This window comes from Talpa occidentalis, unplaced genomic scaffold (genome assembly GCF_014898055.3).
Source record: "Talpa occidentalis isolate TD23 unplaced genomic scaffold, MPIMG_talOcc4v2.1 talOcc4.3, whole genome shotgun sequence".
Classification (NCBI taxonomy): Eukaryota; Metazoa; Chordata; class Mammalia; order Eulipotyphla; family Talpidae; genus Talpa; species Talpa occidentalis.
In genome coordinates, this window is record NW_023603184.1 from 124,240,593 (window position 1) to 124,259,068 (window position 18,476).

An 18,476-nucleotide genomic window follows, 5' to 3' on the forward strand; every position below is an offset into this window, starting at 1 on the left:
GAGTAAATAAGTAAAACATTCAGGAAAATAACTTGATACACACCAAAATAATAAAAGAAAAAAAATTGTGCTTGTGTTAAGGTGCTGGTCGGATTATGGGTTGTTTTATCCTTTTTCAAATTTTATATAATATGGCTACTGCTTTGTTTTCTTTATTTGAATTTAGTGTGAAATTTTCCATAAGCAATTTCTTTTTAAAATTAAGATAAAATTTACCATCTTAATTATTTTAAAGTGTACAATTCAGTAGTCTATAGTACAATCTCAATGATGCCCAGTCATCATTGGCTATATTTTATAATAAAAATAAAATAATCCGATAAGTGAAATAGGGGGGCGGAGCAACATGGCGGCGAGGAGACACTGCGAGTAAGATCTCCCATTAAAAAAAAAGTTAATAGGGAAGAAAAGCGGCAGGTCCCAGTGAGAACTGGGACACGAAAGATAAACGGGTGACTCCAGCAAACTACCCGAAGAAAAAAGTGGCCATAAAAGAGGACCAGAAGGGAGGAAAGCGCAGAACCCTGCTCCCCTCCCCCGCCCACAGAGTCGGCACTCTCCGACCAGCAGAGAGGAGGAAAACAACAAACTAAAACGACCAACAAGAACGAACTACGCAGCAAGCGGGACTGTGAGTGGAAAGGAACTATTGCAGCCACCACACCCCATGAACGGGAGCTGTGGAGAACCCTGCAGGATTTGCCGCGGCGGTGAGCAAACGGCTCCGGGCGCCATTAGAGAAGAACAAAGAGACTCCGGAGACCCGCACACAGCCCGGCCTGCCAGTAAGCTTGCGCGCTTGGTGCGCTTGAAAAGCAAACGCGGATCGGGATCGCGGCTGCCCAGGTCCCCGCGCCAGCGACCTAGGCTTGCGGGGAGACGCGCGGAGGCCCTCACTGGGGTGAAAGTCCCTCACTGAGTAAGCAGGAACCAGGCGCCCAGGCACGGGAGCGGGTGCAAAAGGCGCCATTCCCGTGCCACTGAACTGGGCTACAGCCCGCGTCCTGGACCTGAGGGCTTTGGAACTGAGACCCGGGGCACAAAGTTCTGGGTGTGGGTTCTCCACAACAGTGGGGCACAAGGCAGACACAGCACCCCAAAGCCGTTGAGGTTTACCCTACCATTCCCGCTCTGTTCCCTGTCCCACGGGGTGGGGGGGGCGAAAAACAGCCCCCCAAGGACAATAGGAGAGATCTCTGGCGCCACCTAGCGACCAGAAAAAAAAAGTCACTAACACCCCATAGAACAGGGAAATTTCTTAAGACTGCTTGAAAAGGGCAAAAGGCTCCTGGAGGAGACAGTGGCCAGCTGGGAAGTTAGCCCACGCCAGGCCCCTTCCGACCAGCAGTCTGAGCCCACAGAGGGAACAGGCACCCACGGCCGGGGCAGACGGGGCGCGCAGAAGAGTGTGCCTGAGACCGGATGCTCAGGGACTGAGTCCCGCGTTGCCATTTTAGAACAGGGACATTTCTTCAGTAAAGACTTCCTGAAACCAGCAGAAAGCTCCCTCAGAAGCCAGAGATGACTCCTGGAGGAGCCAGAGGGGAGCGGAGAAGTTCACCCAAGATGCCGGCCAGTCCGAGCAACACAGTGTCCCAATGCATATGACAAATTAGAAAACAGACAGTAGGGAGAACCACACGCAACCTAACAACTCCTCAGGAAAAAAGCACACCACAAAAAGAAAACCACCCCCCAGACTGCAACGACAGTAACTTGGAAGAACTTCTGAGCCTTCCAGAAAGAGAATTTAAAATTGCCGTGATTAAAAAAATGACAGAACTCATAAAGGAAAACAATGATCAGAAGAAGGAAACTGAGTCCCTAAAGAGGGAAGCAAAAGAAACGCAGGAGATCAAAGAATTAACGGAGGAACTAAAGAACTCTGGGAAAAGCAATGAAAGCAGAATAGATGAAATGGAAGAACGAATAAGTACTCTTGAAGACACAGAAATAAAAAGAACCAAAACAGAAAAGGAGGGCCTCCCCGGTGGCGCAGCGGTTGAGTGCTGGGTTGCGAAGCTGCCCGCGGTCTCTGCAGCGCCAGTTCAATCCCCGGCTGCTCCCCGGCCACAGGAGGAGGGTCCCACATGGTGCGCAGACCTCTCCTGCCACCCGCTGCTCCCCTCAGCAGTGTACTTCGGTCCTTCTGTCTGCTCTGCTCCCCGCTCTGGCTCTGGTGAATTCGTTCACCTTCCAGTGCTTCTGACTGTACCCAGTGCTTGCATGAATAATAAATAAATAAAATTTAAAAAAAAAAAAAAAAAAAAAAAAAAAAAAACAAAACAGAAAAGGAAAGAGAAGTACGAAGGAAAAAGAACGAAGAAAGACTTCGGGAACTATCTGACTCCATGAGGAAAGGAAATATAAGAGTTATAGGACTTCCAGAAGGAGAGGAGAGAGATGTAGGAACAGAGAAAATATTCCAGGAGATAATTGAAGAGAACTTCCCAAACGTGAAGAAGGAGCTGAAAATTGATATACAGGAAGCAAGAAGAACACCAAACTTCCACGACGAAAGGAAAAATACAGCAAGACACATAATAGTAAAGCTCCCAAGAATCCAGGACAAGGAAAAAATAATGAAGCTGACAAGAGGGAAGAAACAGATAACATTCAAAGGAAAACCAATCAGGCTGACATCAGACTTCTCTGAAGAAACACTACGGGCAAGGAGAGAGTGGAGGGACATAGTCAACAGACTCCAAGAAAACAGATGCCAACCAAGAATACTCTATCCCGCAAAGCTCTCCTTCCTCTATGAGGAAGAATAAGGACCTTCCCAGACAAAGAGAAACTCTGGAATTTCATTACGACTAAACCCCCACTCCAAAAAATACTACAAGGAATCCTAAAGCCAGAACCTCAGAGGGACGAATAACAACGAAAGAAGGCCAAAAAAAAAAAAGTTATTAAAAGAATAAATAAATAAAATCAAAGGAAAGACAAACACAATGGCAAATACAAGTGCTAACATATCAATATTAACTCTAAATGTAAATGGACTAAACTCTTCAATAAAAAGACACAGAGTTGAGGCCTGGATTAAGAAACAAAACCCAACCTTTTGCTGTCTCCAGGAAACACATTTAGCTACAAAAGATAAAAATAGGCTCAAAGTTAAAGGATGGAAAACAATCCTACAAGCAAATGGACCAAAAAAGAAAGCAGGAACAGCTATACTTATATCAGATAAAACAGACTTCAAACTCAAAAAATTAAAAAGAGACCCCAATGGTCACTACATTATGATCAAGGGGACAATACTTCAAGAAGAAATAACACTCATTAACATATACTCACCTAACAAAGGAGCACCAAAATATATCAGACAACTGTTGTCCTCTCTGAAAACAGACATCAGAGAAAACACATACGTAGTGGGAGACTTCAACACACCACTATCAACAATGGATAGATCAACAAGACAAAAAATAAGTAAAGAAACTAAAGCTCTAAATAAGGACCTAGAGCATTTGGGTTTAACAGACATCTATAGAACACTAAACCCCCAAAAAACAGAGTACACATTTTTCTCAAGCGCACACGGATCATTCTCCAGGATCGATCACATACTGGGGCACAAGACAAACATCAACAGATACACCAAGATTGAAATCATATCAACCATCTTTTCTGACCATGAAGGCATCAAACTAGAAATAAACCATAAAAAGAAGGCAAGGAACTTTCCTACCTCATGGAGATTAAAAACCACACTACTGGAAGACCACTGGACTAATGAGGAGATCAAAGAAGAAATTAAAAAATTCTTTGAATTGAACGACAAGGAGGACACCAATATCCTAAATGTATGGGATGCAGCAAAAGCAGTAATAAGAGGAAAATATATAGCAATAGAAGCTCACATCAAGAAACAAGAAAGAACTCAAAGAAACAACCTAATCTCGAAGCTCAAAGATCTAGAAAAAGAACAACAAAAAACCCCCAAAACCAGTAGAAGAAAAGAAATAATAAAAACCAAAGCAGAAATAAATGAAACTGAAACTAAAAAAACAATCCAAAAGATCAATGAAACCAAGAGCTGGTTCTTTGAAAAAATCAATAAAATAGACAAACCCCTAGCCAGGCTCACAAAGGAAAAAAGGGAGAAAGCACAAATAAACAGGATCACAAATGAAAGAGGAGAAATCACAGCAGACACAGCAGAAATCAAAAGAATAATCAGTAACTACTATGAACAGTTGTATGGAAACAAGTTCAACAATCTAGAGGAGATGGACAAATTCCTACAACTCTATAATCACCCAAAGCTAGATAAAGAAGAAATAGAACACCTAAGCAGACCAATTACAATTAGCGAAATTGAAATGGTAATCAAAAACCTCCCCAAAAACAAAAGCCCAGGACCTGATGGATTTCTAAATGAATTCTACCAAACATTCAGAGATGAATTAGTGCCTATCCTTCACAAACTCTTCCAAAAAATTGAGAAGGAAGGGACAATACCAAACACGTTCTATGAAGCCAACATTACACTAATACCAAAACCGAACAAGGACAACACAAAAAAGGAAAACTACAGGCCAATCTCCCTAATGAACACTGATGCAAAAATCCTCAATAAAATTTTAGCTATCAGAATCCAACAATGTATCCATAAGATAATTCACCACGACCAAGTAGGATTCATTCCAGGGACACAAGGATGATTCAACATCTGAAAATCAATCAACGTTATCCAACACATCAACAAAACGAAATATAAAAACCATATGATAATATCAATAGATGCTGAGAAAGCTTTTGACAAAGTGCAACACGCATTCATGATAAAAGCCCTTGAAATTCTTGGGATACAAGGAACATACCTCAACATCATAAAGGCCATCTATGACAAGCCAACAGCCAGTATCATTCTCAATGGTGAAAAGCTGAAAGCAATGCCATTAAGATCTGGAACAAGACAAGGATGTCCACTCTCACCACTGCTCTTCAATATAATACTGGAAGTCCTAGCCAGAGCAATAAGACAAGAGAAAGACATCCAAGGAATCCAAATAGGAAAAGAAGAAGTCAAACTATCACTATTTGCAGATGATATGATAATATACATAGAGAACCCCAAAAACTCCACAGAAAAACTAATTCAACTCATCAATCAGTTCAGTAAAGTGGCAGGATACAAAATCAACACACAAAAGTCAGTAGCCTTCCTATACACAAACAATAGATCTGAAGAAGAAGAAATCAAAAAAACCATCCCTTTTATTATTGAAACAAAAAAAATCAAATATTTGGGAATAAATCTAACAAAAGAGGTAAAGGACCTATACAAAGAAAACTATAAAAACACTGTTAAAAGAAATAGAAGAAGACACAAAGAAATGGAAAGACATCCCCTGCTCATGGATTGGAAGAATAAACATTATTAAAATGGCCATCCTACCAAAAGCAATATACAGATTCAATGCTATTCCAATCAAAATTTCAATGTCATTCTTCAAAGAAATAGAACAATTATTGATGAAATTCATATGGAATCACAAAAAACCCCGAATAGCCAAAGCTCTCCTGAAAAAAAGAGAAGGGAATGGAGGCATCACACTCCCAGACTTCAAACTCTACTACAAAGCCATAATCATCAAAACTGCATGGTATTGGAACAAGAACAGACATACAGACCAATGGAATCGAATAGAAAATCCAGAAATAAACCCACAGATTTATGGTCAACTAATCTTTGACAAAGGAGCAAAGACTATGCATTGGAGCAAAGAAAGTTTGTTCAATAAATGGTGCTGGGAAAACTGGGTCGCTACATGCCAAAGAATGAAGCTTGACCACTACCTCACACCATACACAAAAATCAACTCAAAATGGATTAAAGAACTAGACATAAGACCTGAAACCATAAAATATATACAAGGAAATATAGGCGAAACACTACGTGATTTGCACATCAAAGACATCTTTACAGACACATCACCCAAAGCAGTGATAGTGAAGGCAAAGATAAACAGCTGGGACTACATCAAATTAAAGAGCTTCTGTACAGCAAAAGAGACAATAACAAAAACAAAGAGAAACCCCACCAACTGGGAGAACATTTTTGCACACAACACTAATGATAAAGGACTGATCACAAAAATCTGCAAAGAGCTGATGAGACTCAGCAACAACAAAGAAAATAACCCAGTCAAAAAATGGGCAGAAGAGCTAAAAAGAAACTTCTCTGAAGAGGAAATGCAAATGGCCAACAGGCATATGAAAAAATGTTCAACATCACTTGTAATCAGGGAAATGCAAATCAAAACTACCATGAGATACCATCTTACACCAGTGAGAATGGCACATATTAAAAAAACTAGCAACAACAAATGTTGGCGAGGGTGTGGGGAAAAAGGAACTCTTCTGCACTGTTGGTGGGAGTGCAAACTGGTCCAACCACTATGGAGAGCTGTGTGGAGATTTCTGGACCTACTAAACATAGAGCTTCCATATGATCCAGCAATTCCACTCCTAGGTATTTACCCAAAGGACACAGAAACATCAATTCCAAAGAGCACCTGCACCCTATGTTTATAGCAGCACTATTTACAATAGCTAAGCTTTGGAAACAGCCCAAATGCCCAAAAATAGATGACTGGATCAAGAAGATGTGGTACATATATACCATGGAATATTACTCAGCATTCAAAAAAGATAAACATATGCAATTTGCAGCAACATGGATGGCGCTGGAAGGGATCATGCTCAGCGAAATAAGCCAAAAAGAAAAAGAAAAATACCGGATGGTCTCACTCATAGCAGGAATCTAGAAAACTTAAATAAGGGACCAGGAAAATGAATAAATATAAGAAAGTGAAAATCAAAATCAACAAAAAACTATGAACCAGAGACACTTTTTGGGGGTGAGGGGCGGGAGGGAGGGATTGGGGTCAGAATGGGGGGGCTGCAATTGTATGGGGAATATAAAAATAAAATTTATTATTTAAAAAAAATAATCCACAAGTATCCCTAAAAGGGTAGGGAGCTATTAATTATTTTCATATTAGTGTAAACTAGTTTTCTCTGCAATCTGAGCAGCTTGTCCCTTTTGCAGAGATGGTCACTCAAAAGGAATTGTCTGCTTGATTTGGAGAGGAGGGAGTGGATTAATAGAATTGAAGGTTGAGGGGAAGAAAGCAGGACCAGGAAGAATTAGGACAGTAAGAAAGAAATTTACAAAAATAGACTATGAAGAGTCAGAAGACAAATTCTATGTACATTACATTTTTGCCTGGATTTTGCAGTGGAAAAGGGAACATTTTTCTTCTTTCTTATATGCATCAAACAATTAGGTAAACCCCATATATAAGGGAATTCCTGCTATGGTGTTGAAAATTATATAATTTTTGCTTCACAGTTGATACAACTGATTACTGGAGTGCCAGTGGAAGAACATGGAGACTCACACCACTGGTTATTTTCTGAATGCTCCTACTTCAATTTCTCTGTCCTCTGTTTTGAGTCCTTTGCGAGATTTTTGAATTTTGGAGGATCAGATGTGAAAGTCTTTCTGATGATCTGACAAATGCCCTCTTACCATTCAATTCTCTGTTGTCAACTTCACTAGAGAGAAAAAAAATTAGGCATCATTGGTTTTTAACAGAGGGGAGTAAAGACAACTCTATATCCCTTGCCAGCTCTGAGGATAAAGGTTCTGAAATATTATAGGAACTTATACCATATACCAAATACAATGTCTTGTTTTGTTTGAAAAAAAATGATATTAAAGATTCCAGTTGTCTAAAGGAACTTCAGAAAGTTTCTTTTGCAAAAACTATGAACCTAGTTTCTACTTTTTTATATAATATGTACATGCACCTCTACACACATAAGCACTCAATACTAAATTACTGAATTTAAATAGAAGAGAGAAATCCAAAGATTATAGGCTATGCTGATGATGTTTAACTTGCTGCTAATTTTCTTTAGCATTTACTAAAACGAGTAATTTGTTTTACTATGGAAAACAAATTCTAAGCAACCATTCTGAAATTAGATCTATCTTCTCATTTAAAGGTGGAATTATCCACATTATATTATCAATTTTAAACTTTATAATTTTCACAAATGAAGAATATGTTAGCTTATATATTAACAAGGAAGAGCAGTTATTAAGAAAATTAAAATTAGTCTCTTCCATCCATTCCTAGATTTTAACTTTGCGTTAGAATTAGTTTGTATAAGGCCTAGTAGCAGGATTTACCTTCCTAGTTGCTTTATGTTAATATTAAAAATAGATTTGAATCCACAAGATTACCAGCACATGATATAGCAGAGAGATGGTGGTCAGAAGAAAAGTTAAATTTAAAAAGTCAAAAAAAAATACAATTTATATTACAATAGATTATAAATTTTGCATATCCTTACTGCTAGCAGAGTAACTGGCACATAGTAGGAGCTTTACATTTGTTCACTGAAACAAAGTTAATTCTGTGACTTGAAAAAAGATGACTTCTATCTACATGAAAAGATAATCCCAGCTGTGTTCATTGTTCACAGCTGCTGTCAATGGTTCTACAGGTTTATGCCTGTACAACACAAGAGGTAAGTTGGGGCTAAAATTCAGGTAGGGCTGGCTGTCCCAGCTCTACTGTCAGCCTAGATTGTCTGTTCAGGGGGAAGGGCAGCTTTTTCTAATTCATGCTCCACAGAGGGTGTCCTTCATTTTATACAAGGCACTAAGTGGGTTAACAGTCCCCTGGTCTTGTCATTGCATTTTTTAATCAAATGAGGTGATATCTGAAAGTCAGAAGAATTTTTTTTTTAATTGAAAGGACTGTATATCTTGAGGCAATGCATGTCACACACACACACTTGCACGCAGACATATGTAACCTAAAGTAGATTATTTACAGAAATTTGCCAACTACAGAAGTAGAAAATTTAGAAAAACATTATTACATGTATAGTTCTTCTTGCAGTCCAGTGAAGCAATGTCTTTGGAACAGATTTCCTTAGAATAGTTCTTGGGGAAGACAATGTGGTTGGTAGTATCCTAGCCATCCTGTTAAGTGATTTCTTTTCTTTGCTGACATGGTCTCTTTCTTTGTGGACCTTAGGCTTTAGGTTTTCTCTCTTAAATACTTCTGGGAAGAGGGGTGATTTTGAGCTTTTCTCTGATTCCACAACTTTGTATTTAAATGGTTGTGATTCCAGGACCATGTCATATTTTTCATTGTAAATTTCATTTGGGTTTGTATAGAGAGTTTGTGTTTCTTTTTTGTGTTGTGAAAATGTTACAAAATGTTGTTTTTTATTATTATTATTATTTCCTTTCAATCTCTGACAATACTGATCATCTACTATCCCAGCCTCAGAATTGAAATGAGTTAAAGAGTTATTCTGCCTGGGGGCAAAAGTGAGTTTGTTTACATATTCTTTATTTAGCATTTTGCAGTTAGGGATTCTTGGACTTGGCAACAGTACTGTTTCATGTTTTTCCTGTAGCATCAATTTATAGCTGTCACTATGCTCATTTTTCTCAAAGAACTTCGTTTTCAGTGTTCTTTCAAAGCAGGTATTTGGCTGAGTAATTTTTGATTTACCACCCCAACTATGTGGGTCTTGAATCTCTGTTTTAAAAACAGTATTTTCTGCTCTTGGAAGCTGCATGAAGCCAATTTCTGTCCTTTGTTTCCTAAACATTGTATCAGTAAGACTTTCTGGTGACTTATTTAATGAAATCATCTGGATCTTTTTGTTGGGAGCAGGTTGTACTTTAACTACATTTAGTGTTTTAGATTCTTCTGTTGGATGATATCTTTTCTGTTCCTTAATAACTGATAACTTTTCTTTAATATTGTGCAAGGGGAAATATTCCTTTTCTTCCTTTCTGTCTGTTTCTGCAAATCTATCCTCAGAATCCTTGGGTTTCTGAACGATTTTTGAAAATTCATTTTGGTTCTCTGAATGTTCCTCCATAAACTGATGTTCATCTCCAAAAGAGAAAACTGGCTTTATGCTTTTTAATGGTTTAGAACTAGAATTCATCAAATTTATTTCCTGGTTGATCTTCTCTAATTGACTTTCTGTGATTAGTTCTGATTGTGCAAGTTTTTCTATAAAAGTGCTCTGGAGGAGTTTCCTTAAATTAGCTTTTATATTTAATAGGTCATTTTCTGATATAGCTTTAAGATAGTTTTGAAGAGATTTATTTAAAGGATATTTCATATTTATGTCACGTCTTCTGCCAAAACTTTCCCTTGATATATCTTGTTCTAACTCATGAAAAGATATTGGGGCACTTTTAGTTCTTAGAGATGAAATGTTTGAGTGTATAGTCTCAGATTCTGTCTCTTTAAATAAACTGCTTTCTGACAGGTTTTTTAGGAAATGGTTTTGGAGAATTTCAGTTAAAAAAGATCTTAGCTTTATTTCCAAATGTCTATCTATAAAATGATGATTGAAATTGTTTACGAAAGACATAATTTCTTTTACAGTTTTTGAATATTTCTCCAGAAAAACACTTTGCACTTCCAGCTCTGTTTTCTTATTCATCAAATACAGATTGTGATAGATTTTTGGTAAGTCCTCTTTGGTGATATGTCCTGATTCTGAAAGTTTTTCTAAAAGATAATGCTGGATATGCTTACTTAATTCAGATTTAAAATGTTTTATTTCTGACTCTGAGAGTTCTTCTAGAAATGCAGACAGCTTTGGATTCAAAATAGGTTTTCTGTCTGTAACATCTGTTTTATCAAATTGTTTTATTGCTTCAAGGTCTTCTGTATTATTTAGAAAAGAATGGTGAATTAGTCTTTCTAATTCTTTTTCTGGTGCTCTTCTTTCAGACTGACCATATTTGAAAAAAACATTAAGTATATTTTTTAAAAGGGAGTTTAAAGCTATAATATCTGACTCATGAAGGTTACCCATTAACAAATTACTTAAATTTTCAAAAGTAGAGCTTAGGTCATTTTCTTCTTTATCAAGCCTCTGACCATTACTTGGCAAATCAGTTTTTTTGTCGGGTGTTGACTGATATTCTGAATCTTTTGAAGACATGGTTTGACCATTGTCTATAAACTCAACATTATTAAAGGGAATGGTTTCTTTGTAAATGATGGGTATTTTCTGCTCTCCAAAAGATTTTGAATAATCCTCTGTGGAACGCTTTAAATTATCTTCAGCAAAGGCTGTCTCTGTATCTGGCAAAATTTTCTTCTGGTATTCTTTATCTAATTCTACCACTTTGATTATCCCAGACTCTACAAGAGTATCTATAGGAAATGACTGTAATATCTGGCTTATAACAGATTTGGCCTGTTGTAATTCTGTTTCTTCTTCTTTTTCTTTATAGTGAACTAAAATAGTTGGAGATAAAGTCTCCCAAGCTGCAGATAATTGACTCTGCAAGTTCATCTGTGAATCACTCAATTCTTTCAAGCCTATCTTTGAGAAGTATGGTGCAGTGAATATTTGCTTTATATCATAATCATTTGCAATGCCATTTAAACCTGGTTTGGAGACAGATACTTCACTTTGTAAATGTTTCTTTTTGAAACTACTCTTTTTTTTAACTGGAAAATCTACCTCACCAGCCTCAAAGTGTTTTCCAGTGACAAGTTCTCTTTCTACTTCTGGAGAGCTTCTTGGTCTACTTTCTGAAAGTGAATCTGTAGCAACATTTTTAATTATTTGACTTAAATGAGACTTTAAAGTATCACTTTCTAAAACCCAGCTCTTTAAATCTTGACTGTTTTCAAGTAGTTGGTCTTGCAAACTATTTCTTGGTTCACTAGAAACATATAGAAATGGAGAAGGAGGACTTTCTTCTCTTGCTTCACTGCCCTCTATAGGAGCTTCTCCTTTAGAAAAGAAAGTATCCAGAGGGTTTTCCACATTTTTATCTAAAATTGACTTGAAAAGTATTGATTGTTTTAAATTTTCTATGCTGGGAGTAAGGGTTAATGAATTTGAAAGGCAACATGTATTTGCTTTTTCAGTCATTGATGGAGAATCTTCAAAGTTTGGTGAATATACACTTGGTATTCTCTCCTTTAACTTATTCTCAGTATCTACAGTCTTTTCTGTGGTGCTATTAGGACCATGAGCTAATTTACATTTAGTGTCCAGAGTCTTTATTGGAGGGATACCAGGACCACCATCTAACTTACTCTTAGTGTCCAGAGTCTTTACTGGGGCAGTATCAGGACCACCAGATAACTTACTCTTAATGTCTACTGAATTTACTGGGGTGATATAAGGACTACCAGCGAACTTACTCTTAGTGTCTGGAGTCTTTACTAGGGCCACATCAGGACCACCAGCTAACTTACTCCTAATATCTGTAATCTTTACTGGGGTGATATCAGGATCATGAGCTAAGTTACTCTTAGTGTCTAAAGCCTTTATTGTGATGGTATCAGGGGTCCGGATGAAGACTAAGTTAATTGGTCTTGCAGTTTTTGAATGTGTTGGGTAAGGAGGATCTTGGTCTTCATGCTCTATAACTTCGGCACTTAAACTCTCTCTACGTTTGTATATATCTTGGTCTTTCCTTTTTCTGGCTGACATTTTGTTGTTAATATCCCTTAGAAGAGGATCAAACCCATCCTTAATGTTGAATTTCTGTAATATTAAAAAAAAGTAAGAAATTCTATAGCATTTATTTTGAATTTATAATAAATTTTCTACTGAATATTCACTGAGCAATTTGTCAATTTGTTCATCCTCTTACTGTCTACAAAGTCAATTTTAATTATGTAAAATATTTGAAATTGAAATAAAAATTTGATGTATAATTTTAAAATTCTTGTGATATTATTTTGTATTCATGACTGGAATTTTTATACCTGGAATTTTAAAAAATATTTAAAAGGCACTCACAGTTTTTTTCAGAACTCAATTTCCAGTGTTAGATGCATTTGCTTAGACAATAGCATTAGGATCTAAGTCCTACCCATTTTAGGAGCAATATAGGAAATTTTTAAAAAATGCAAAGCAAGTAGTAGTAGTAGGTATTTCACTAAAGGTATCATAAAACTATTTAAAGATTGATTTGAGGGTCATATATAACCTGCTTTTAAGTCTGAGAATTACAACAATGATTTGTGTGCTCCACCCAGTTGTTTGCATGTCACAGTAGAATCTTGCCTTTTGATGAATATTAGTTAGGCCTCAGAAAATTCTAGATTATAGTAAAATGCCAGTGTAATATCCACAGGCAGTTTTATAGCTTCTGGGATTAGGCTATTCAATCACTGAAATAGCCTTCAAAATGAAGTCTTTTATTCAAACTCTTTTTTCATACAACCTCTACATTATCCAATTGAAAAAAGCAAAATGTGAAATAAAAACAAAGAGAAACCCCACCAACTGGGAGAACATTTTTGCACCCAACACTAATGATAAAGGACTGATCACAAAAATCTGCAAAGAGCTGATGAGACTCAGCAACAACAAAGAAAATAATCCAGTCAAAAAATGGGCAGAAGAGCTAAAAAGAAACTTCTCTGAAGAGGAAATGCAAATGGCCAACAGACATATGAAAAAATGTTCAACATCACTTGTAATCAGGGAAATGCAAATCAAAACTACCATGAGATACCATCTCACACCAGTGAGAATGGCACATATTAAAAAAACTAGCAACAACAAATGTTGGCGAGGATGTGGAGAAAAAGGAACTCTTGTGCACTGTTGGTGGGAGTGCAAACTGGTCCAACCACTATGGAGAGCTGTGTGGAGATTTCTGGACCTACTAAACATAGAGCTTCCATATGATCCAGCAATTCCACTCCTAGGTATTTACCCAAAGGACACAGAAACATCAATTCCAAAGAGCACCTGCACTCCTATGTTTATAGCAGCACTGTTTACAATAGCTAAGCTTTGGAAACAACCCAAATGCCCAAAAATAGATGACTGGATCAAGAAGATGTGGTACATATATACCATGGAATATTACTCAGCATTCAAAAAAGATAAACATATGCAATTTGCAGCAACATGGATGGCACTGGAAGGGATCATGCTCAGCGAAATAAGCCAAAAAGAAAAAGAAAAATACCGGATGGTCTCACTCATAGCAGGAATCTAGAAAACTTAAATAAGGGACCAGGAAAATGAATATAAGAAAGTGAAAATCAAAATCAACAAAAAAACTATGAACCAGAGACACTTTTTGGGGGGTGGGGGGGCGGGAGGGGAAGGATTGGGGTCAGAATGGGGCGTTTGCAATTGTATGGGGGAATATAAAAATAAAATTTAATATTTAAAAAAAAAAAAAAAAAAGCAAAATGTGAAATAATCACCTAATATTTATTTTCACTTATTTAAATTAGTAATTCAAACTCTATTTTAATGAATACAATTTACTCTGTTTTTCAAATGCTAGTTGATACCCAAATGATGAGAAATTAAGATTCCCAGACTCCATTTCCAGATTGAGATTCATTAGGTCAGAGGTGGGACCTCAGAATATATATTTTTAAATACATACTCTTATGTGTTTCTAATAAGTAGACTGGTTTTGGAATCATTGAATTATGTATTAGAATACATAATTAAATAATGTATTAGAGAAACCTAGTATTGAAGTATAGTTAATATTGTCATAGGATAACTCAGGACTCACCTGAAGTCTTGGTCTGAATTCTGTATATTTTGATCTGAAATATGGTGGACAGTATTCTTGTGGTGAAAAACACACCTTATAAAGAGAGAATTATTAATTTTAGACTGCTTGTAAAGCAAGTATATTTCCCAAGATAATGTATAGCAGGTTCAAGCAGAAATAAAAGTAGCAAAAAATTGAAATTTCAGGATATTAATTTTTTTATATCATTGTTCATTTTTAAACAATATTTGCTTCCCACCACCCCCCCTCAGGTGTAGTCCCCATAGAATTTCCCTCACCAATGCACCCGTGCACCATCACCACAGTCCCCTGTGCTCCTCATTCCCGCCCTCTCCCACCTCCTCCCCTGCAGGATATCTCTGATTTATAATTGTCTGTTATTGTTTTGTTGTGTTTTGTATTGTTATTATTTTTTAACACTGATGTAATTTTATTTTATTTTATCTTATTTTTTTAACACTGATGTAATTTTAAAAGGTTGCAAAATGCTTTAGACACTATATTGAGTTAGCATTTTCAGTGGTTCTCAAAAAGGTATCACACCATGCCAAATTAATTGGCAGATATAATTCCAATCAAAACCTCAGAGTTTATAGAACTTGCCAAGATAATTTTAATACTTCATAGGTGAGAAACAATGTATAAGAAGTATCAAGAAAATGATGAAAAAGTAGATATACAAATTCCCTACTGATAGTAAAATGGATTTTAAGCCATAGTAATTAAAGTAGTATAACAATGTAGTAGAGACAGCAAAATCATCTACTGGGACAGAATACAGAGTATTGAAACAAGACATGTTAATAAGTAATTTTAGCAAATAATAAAGGTTATACTTCAAATTAGTGGGAAGAAATGATCTATGTAGTCAAGGCTCTCATTTGCAAATTATAGAAACTAGCATAATTTAAAAAAGAAACTTATCTGGGCTAACAAAATTAATTTATTCCTTCATTCTAAAGAACAAAAGGCTTTCATGTAAGCTGGGAGAACCACAGGACAATAAAACATGGTAGCAGGGTGTTAATGGTAGGAGATTTCAAATTTGTATAAAGAAAGTGTGAAATCATACTAATGTTATTTAATGTAACAAATGTAGTTAGTTAAGTCAATATTAGTTTTATCTAAAAAAATTAAGGTAAATGAAGGTGCCAAACTTTGAGCAATTACAAATAGTGAGTATGCATTTCCAGCAATTTTTTTCACTTTATTTGTACTGTGACTAAAAACACATAACATGTACTAAACAGAATGCTTAGTTAAATAGAAAAAATAAAAACACATAACATGGTGGTGGGGAAACTGGTGACTGCACCTGAAGTGAGAAATCCTACACTGCGAAAAAATAACAATGTTTAAAAAATAGTTAATTAAAGTTTAAAAAATAAAAATAAAAACAATTGACCACTTTTAAGTATAAAGTCCAAAAGTGTTAAGTATATTTATCATTGTGCAACAGAGCTCTACAACTTTATTTTGCACAATAAAAACTATACTCATTAAATACCAATTTCCCCTTCTCCGATCCCTCTATCCCTGGCAATTACCAGGCTTTTTCTTTTTTCCTGTATCAAAACTAGTCATTTTACTATCACCAAACACTGACTTTCTATTGATAGGGAAAATTAAATCCTTTATTCTTCCCCACCTTTCTTCCACCCTGACCTTTGGGGAAATGATTTAGTCCCCAGTCATTGTGAAGGGTTAAATAGAAACTAATCAAGCTATATCTTGAGCATCTTAACTTATGCAGAGGCTCTGAAAATGTGAACAAACTATTGAAAGACTGTCACCTGAATCAGCTATAAAATGGAAAAGATGTTAGTCCTTTGCAAATCAGGTTAGCACTCCAGATGCTTGTCTCAAAATACTGCATTTCTTTAGCACACTGTCTACCTTGGTTCATAAAACAAAGAAGCAAACAAACAAAAACCTCTTCTTTTAACTTGAAACAACTTCAAAGCTTATTTTATCATAGAATTCAGAAGATTTTGCAACTTGTTTGTGAAGCAATTAGCTTAGACTTTCAGGAATTTGTTCTAGAACTCTGCTAGGTCTTCAGTTTACAAGCTTGTTGCCCTAGGTGATAGATTCTTTCAATTTTCTAAGTCTCTTGACTGTAGACAACCTATGCTTTATGGGTTGCCAGGTAAATAGTCTTGTTCAATTTAATTTAGTTTTATCTCATATGAAGATCTATCTCTGGTAAGGAAAATATTAAGGTAAGTTATCCTTTTTTTTTTTTTAATTAAACTATTTTGAGATGTGGTAGCATATATCTGGAGAGTTGAGAACCTATAACTCTAAATCATATACAGTGTTGTAAAACCAACATTACCTCACTAAAAAATAATACAATAAAACTATTAAAGAAAAAAGAAATAATTAGAGGTATGTTTCCTCTATCCTCATTTTTTTTAGGTTCTCTTTTTAATCATCAATGGATTTTGAATCTTATCAAATACTTGTTCCCTGTGGGCTATTTGAATATTTTTTTAAGTTTCAACATTGATTTATTTACAGTTTTTTTGAGGCTATTGCTTTTTATAGTTGTTTTATAGTGTTTGTGTTAGGTATTATAACATATTTAAATAACTTATCATAATCTACTGGTATAGATATTTTACCTCTTCACGTGAAGTACAGATCTCTTCCTTCCACTTAAATCCCTTCATGTTCCCTATTTTAAAAACTGTCATTATTTCCTCTACTTACATTGGATATCACAACAGATGGGGTTATATTTTTGCTCAACCATTACAGATTCTTTAAGAATGCATGAAAAGTAGGGTAGTCACTCAAATAAAGGGAAACTTTTCCCAGTCTGATGTTCTTTTCTTTCTGAAGTCCCACAACTTCTGTTTATCTCTTTCTTTTTAGAGACATTTCTTTAGCCATTCCTTAAGTGAATGTTTCCTATCAACAAATCCGCTGCTTCTCCTTTGTCTCAGAATATTTTATTTCTCTTCCTCCTCCCGCTCCTCTTTATCTCCCTCTCTTTCCCTCTCCTCTTGTCCTTCTCCTCTCTCCACTCCTTCTGGGAAGGAGTGTCAATATGTGAATATTAACATTTTGTTATTGTTTCACAGTCTCTGAAACTGTTCTCTTTTTTCCCAGTTTATTTTCTCTCTGCTAGTCATGTTGGTAAATTGATATACTGCATCAGGTTCATTTCTCCTATCCTCTGTCATTTGCCCTCTACTACTGAATCCTATAAGTGAGATTTTCATTTTGGTTGTTGTCTTTTTCAAGTCTATAATTTCCATTTCATCTTTTTTTTTTTTTTACAACTTCTCTCTGATAATTTTAGTTTTTCATTTGCTTGAGGGATTTTATAATTGCTTGATGAAGCATTTCTATGGTGACTGTTTAAAATTCTTGTCAGATTATTTCAATATCTGCTTCATATTTGTTGACATCTGCTGATGATTTTTTCTTTCATTGATACTGTGATTTTCCTGGCTCTTAGTCAAGTGGTTTTCAACCATAGCCTTGTCACTTTGTGTTTTTTTTTTTAATCTTTTTTTCTTTTTTAAGATTTATTTTATTTATACAAGAACTGGGGTATAGGCCAGATGTGCAGGAGGGTGAGAGGATTCACCAGAGACAGAGTGGGGAACAGAACAGGCAGAATGACCGAAATACATTGCTGAGGGGAGCAGTGGGTGAGTCAGGAGAGGTCTGCCACACCATGTGGGTTGCTCCGCGGCTGGTGGGGATTGAAACGGCACTGCAGAGGCTGCGGACAGCTTCACAGCACTGCGCTCTACTCCTGCGCCACCAGAGAGGCCCAGCCTCGTCACTTTGGATCTTATATTAGGAGAGGGCTCTGGATCCTTTAAAATCTCTTAAGCAGGCAGCCACTCTCTTGGGGAGCAGCCTG

The 18,476-nt window shown here is 36.3% G+C and overlaps 1 protein-coding gene across 1 annotated transcript in view; it reads right to left on the reverse strand.

The window, feature by feature from the left end:
• The window catches only part of C2CD6 (C2 calcium dependent domain containing 6), a 98,406-nt gene that overhangs the window by 994 nt on the left and 78,936 nt on the right, over positions 1–18,476 (reverse strand). Inside the window, exon 16 of the mRNA XM_037523840.2 lies at positions 8,914–12,582. Within this exon, the coding sequence (XP_037379737.1) occupies positions 8,914–12,582 (3,669 nt within the window). The remainder of the gene's footprint in view (positions 1–8,913; positions 12,583–18,476) is intronic.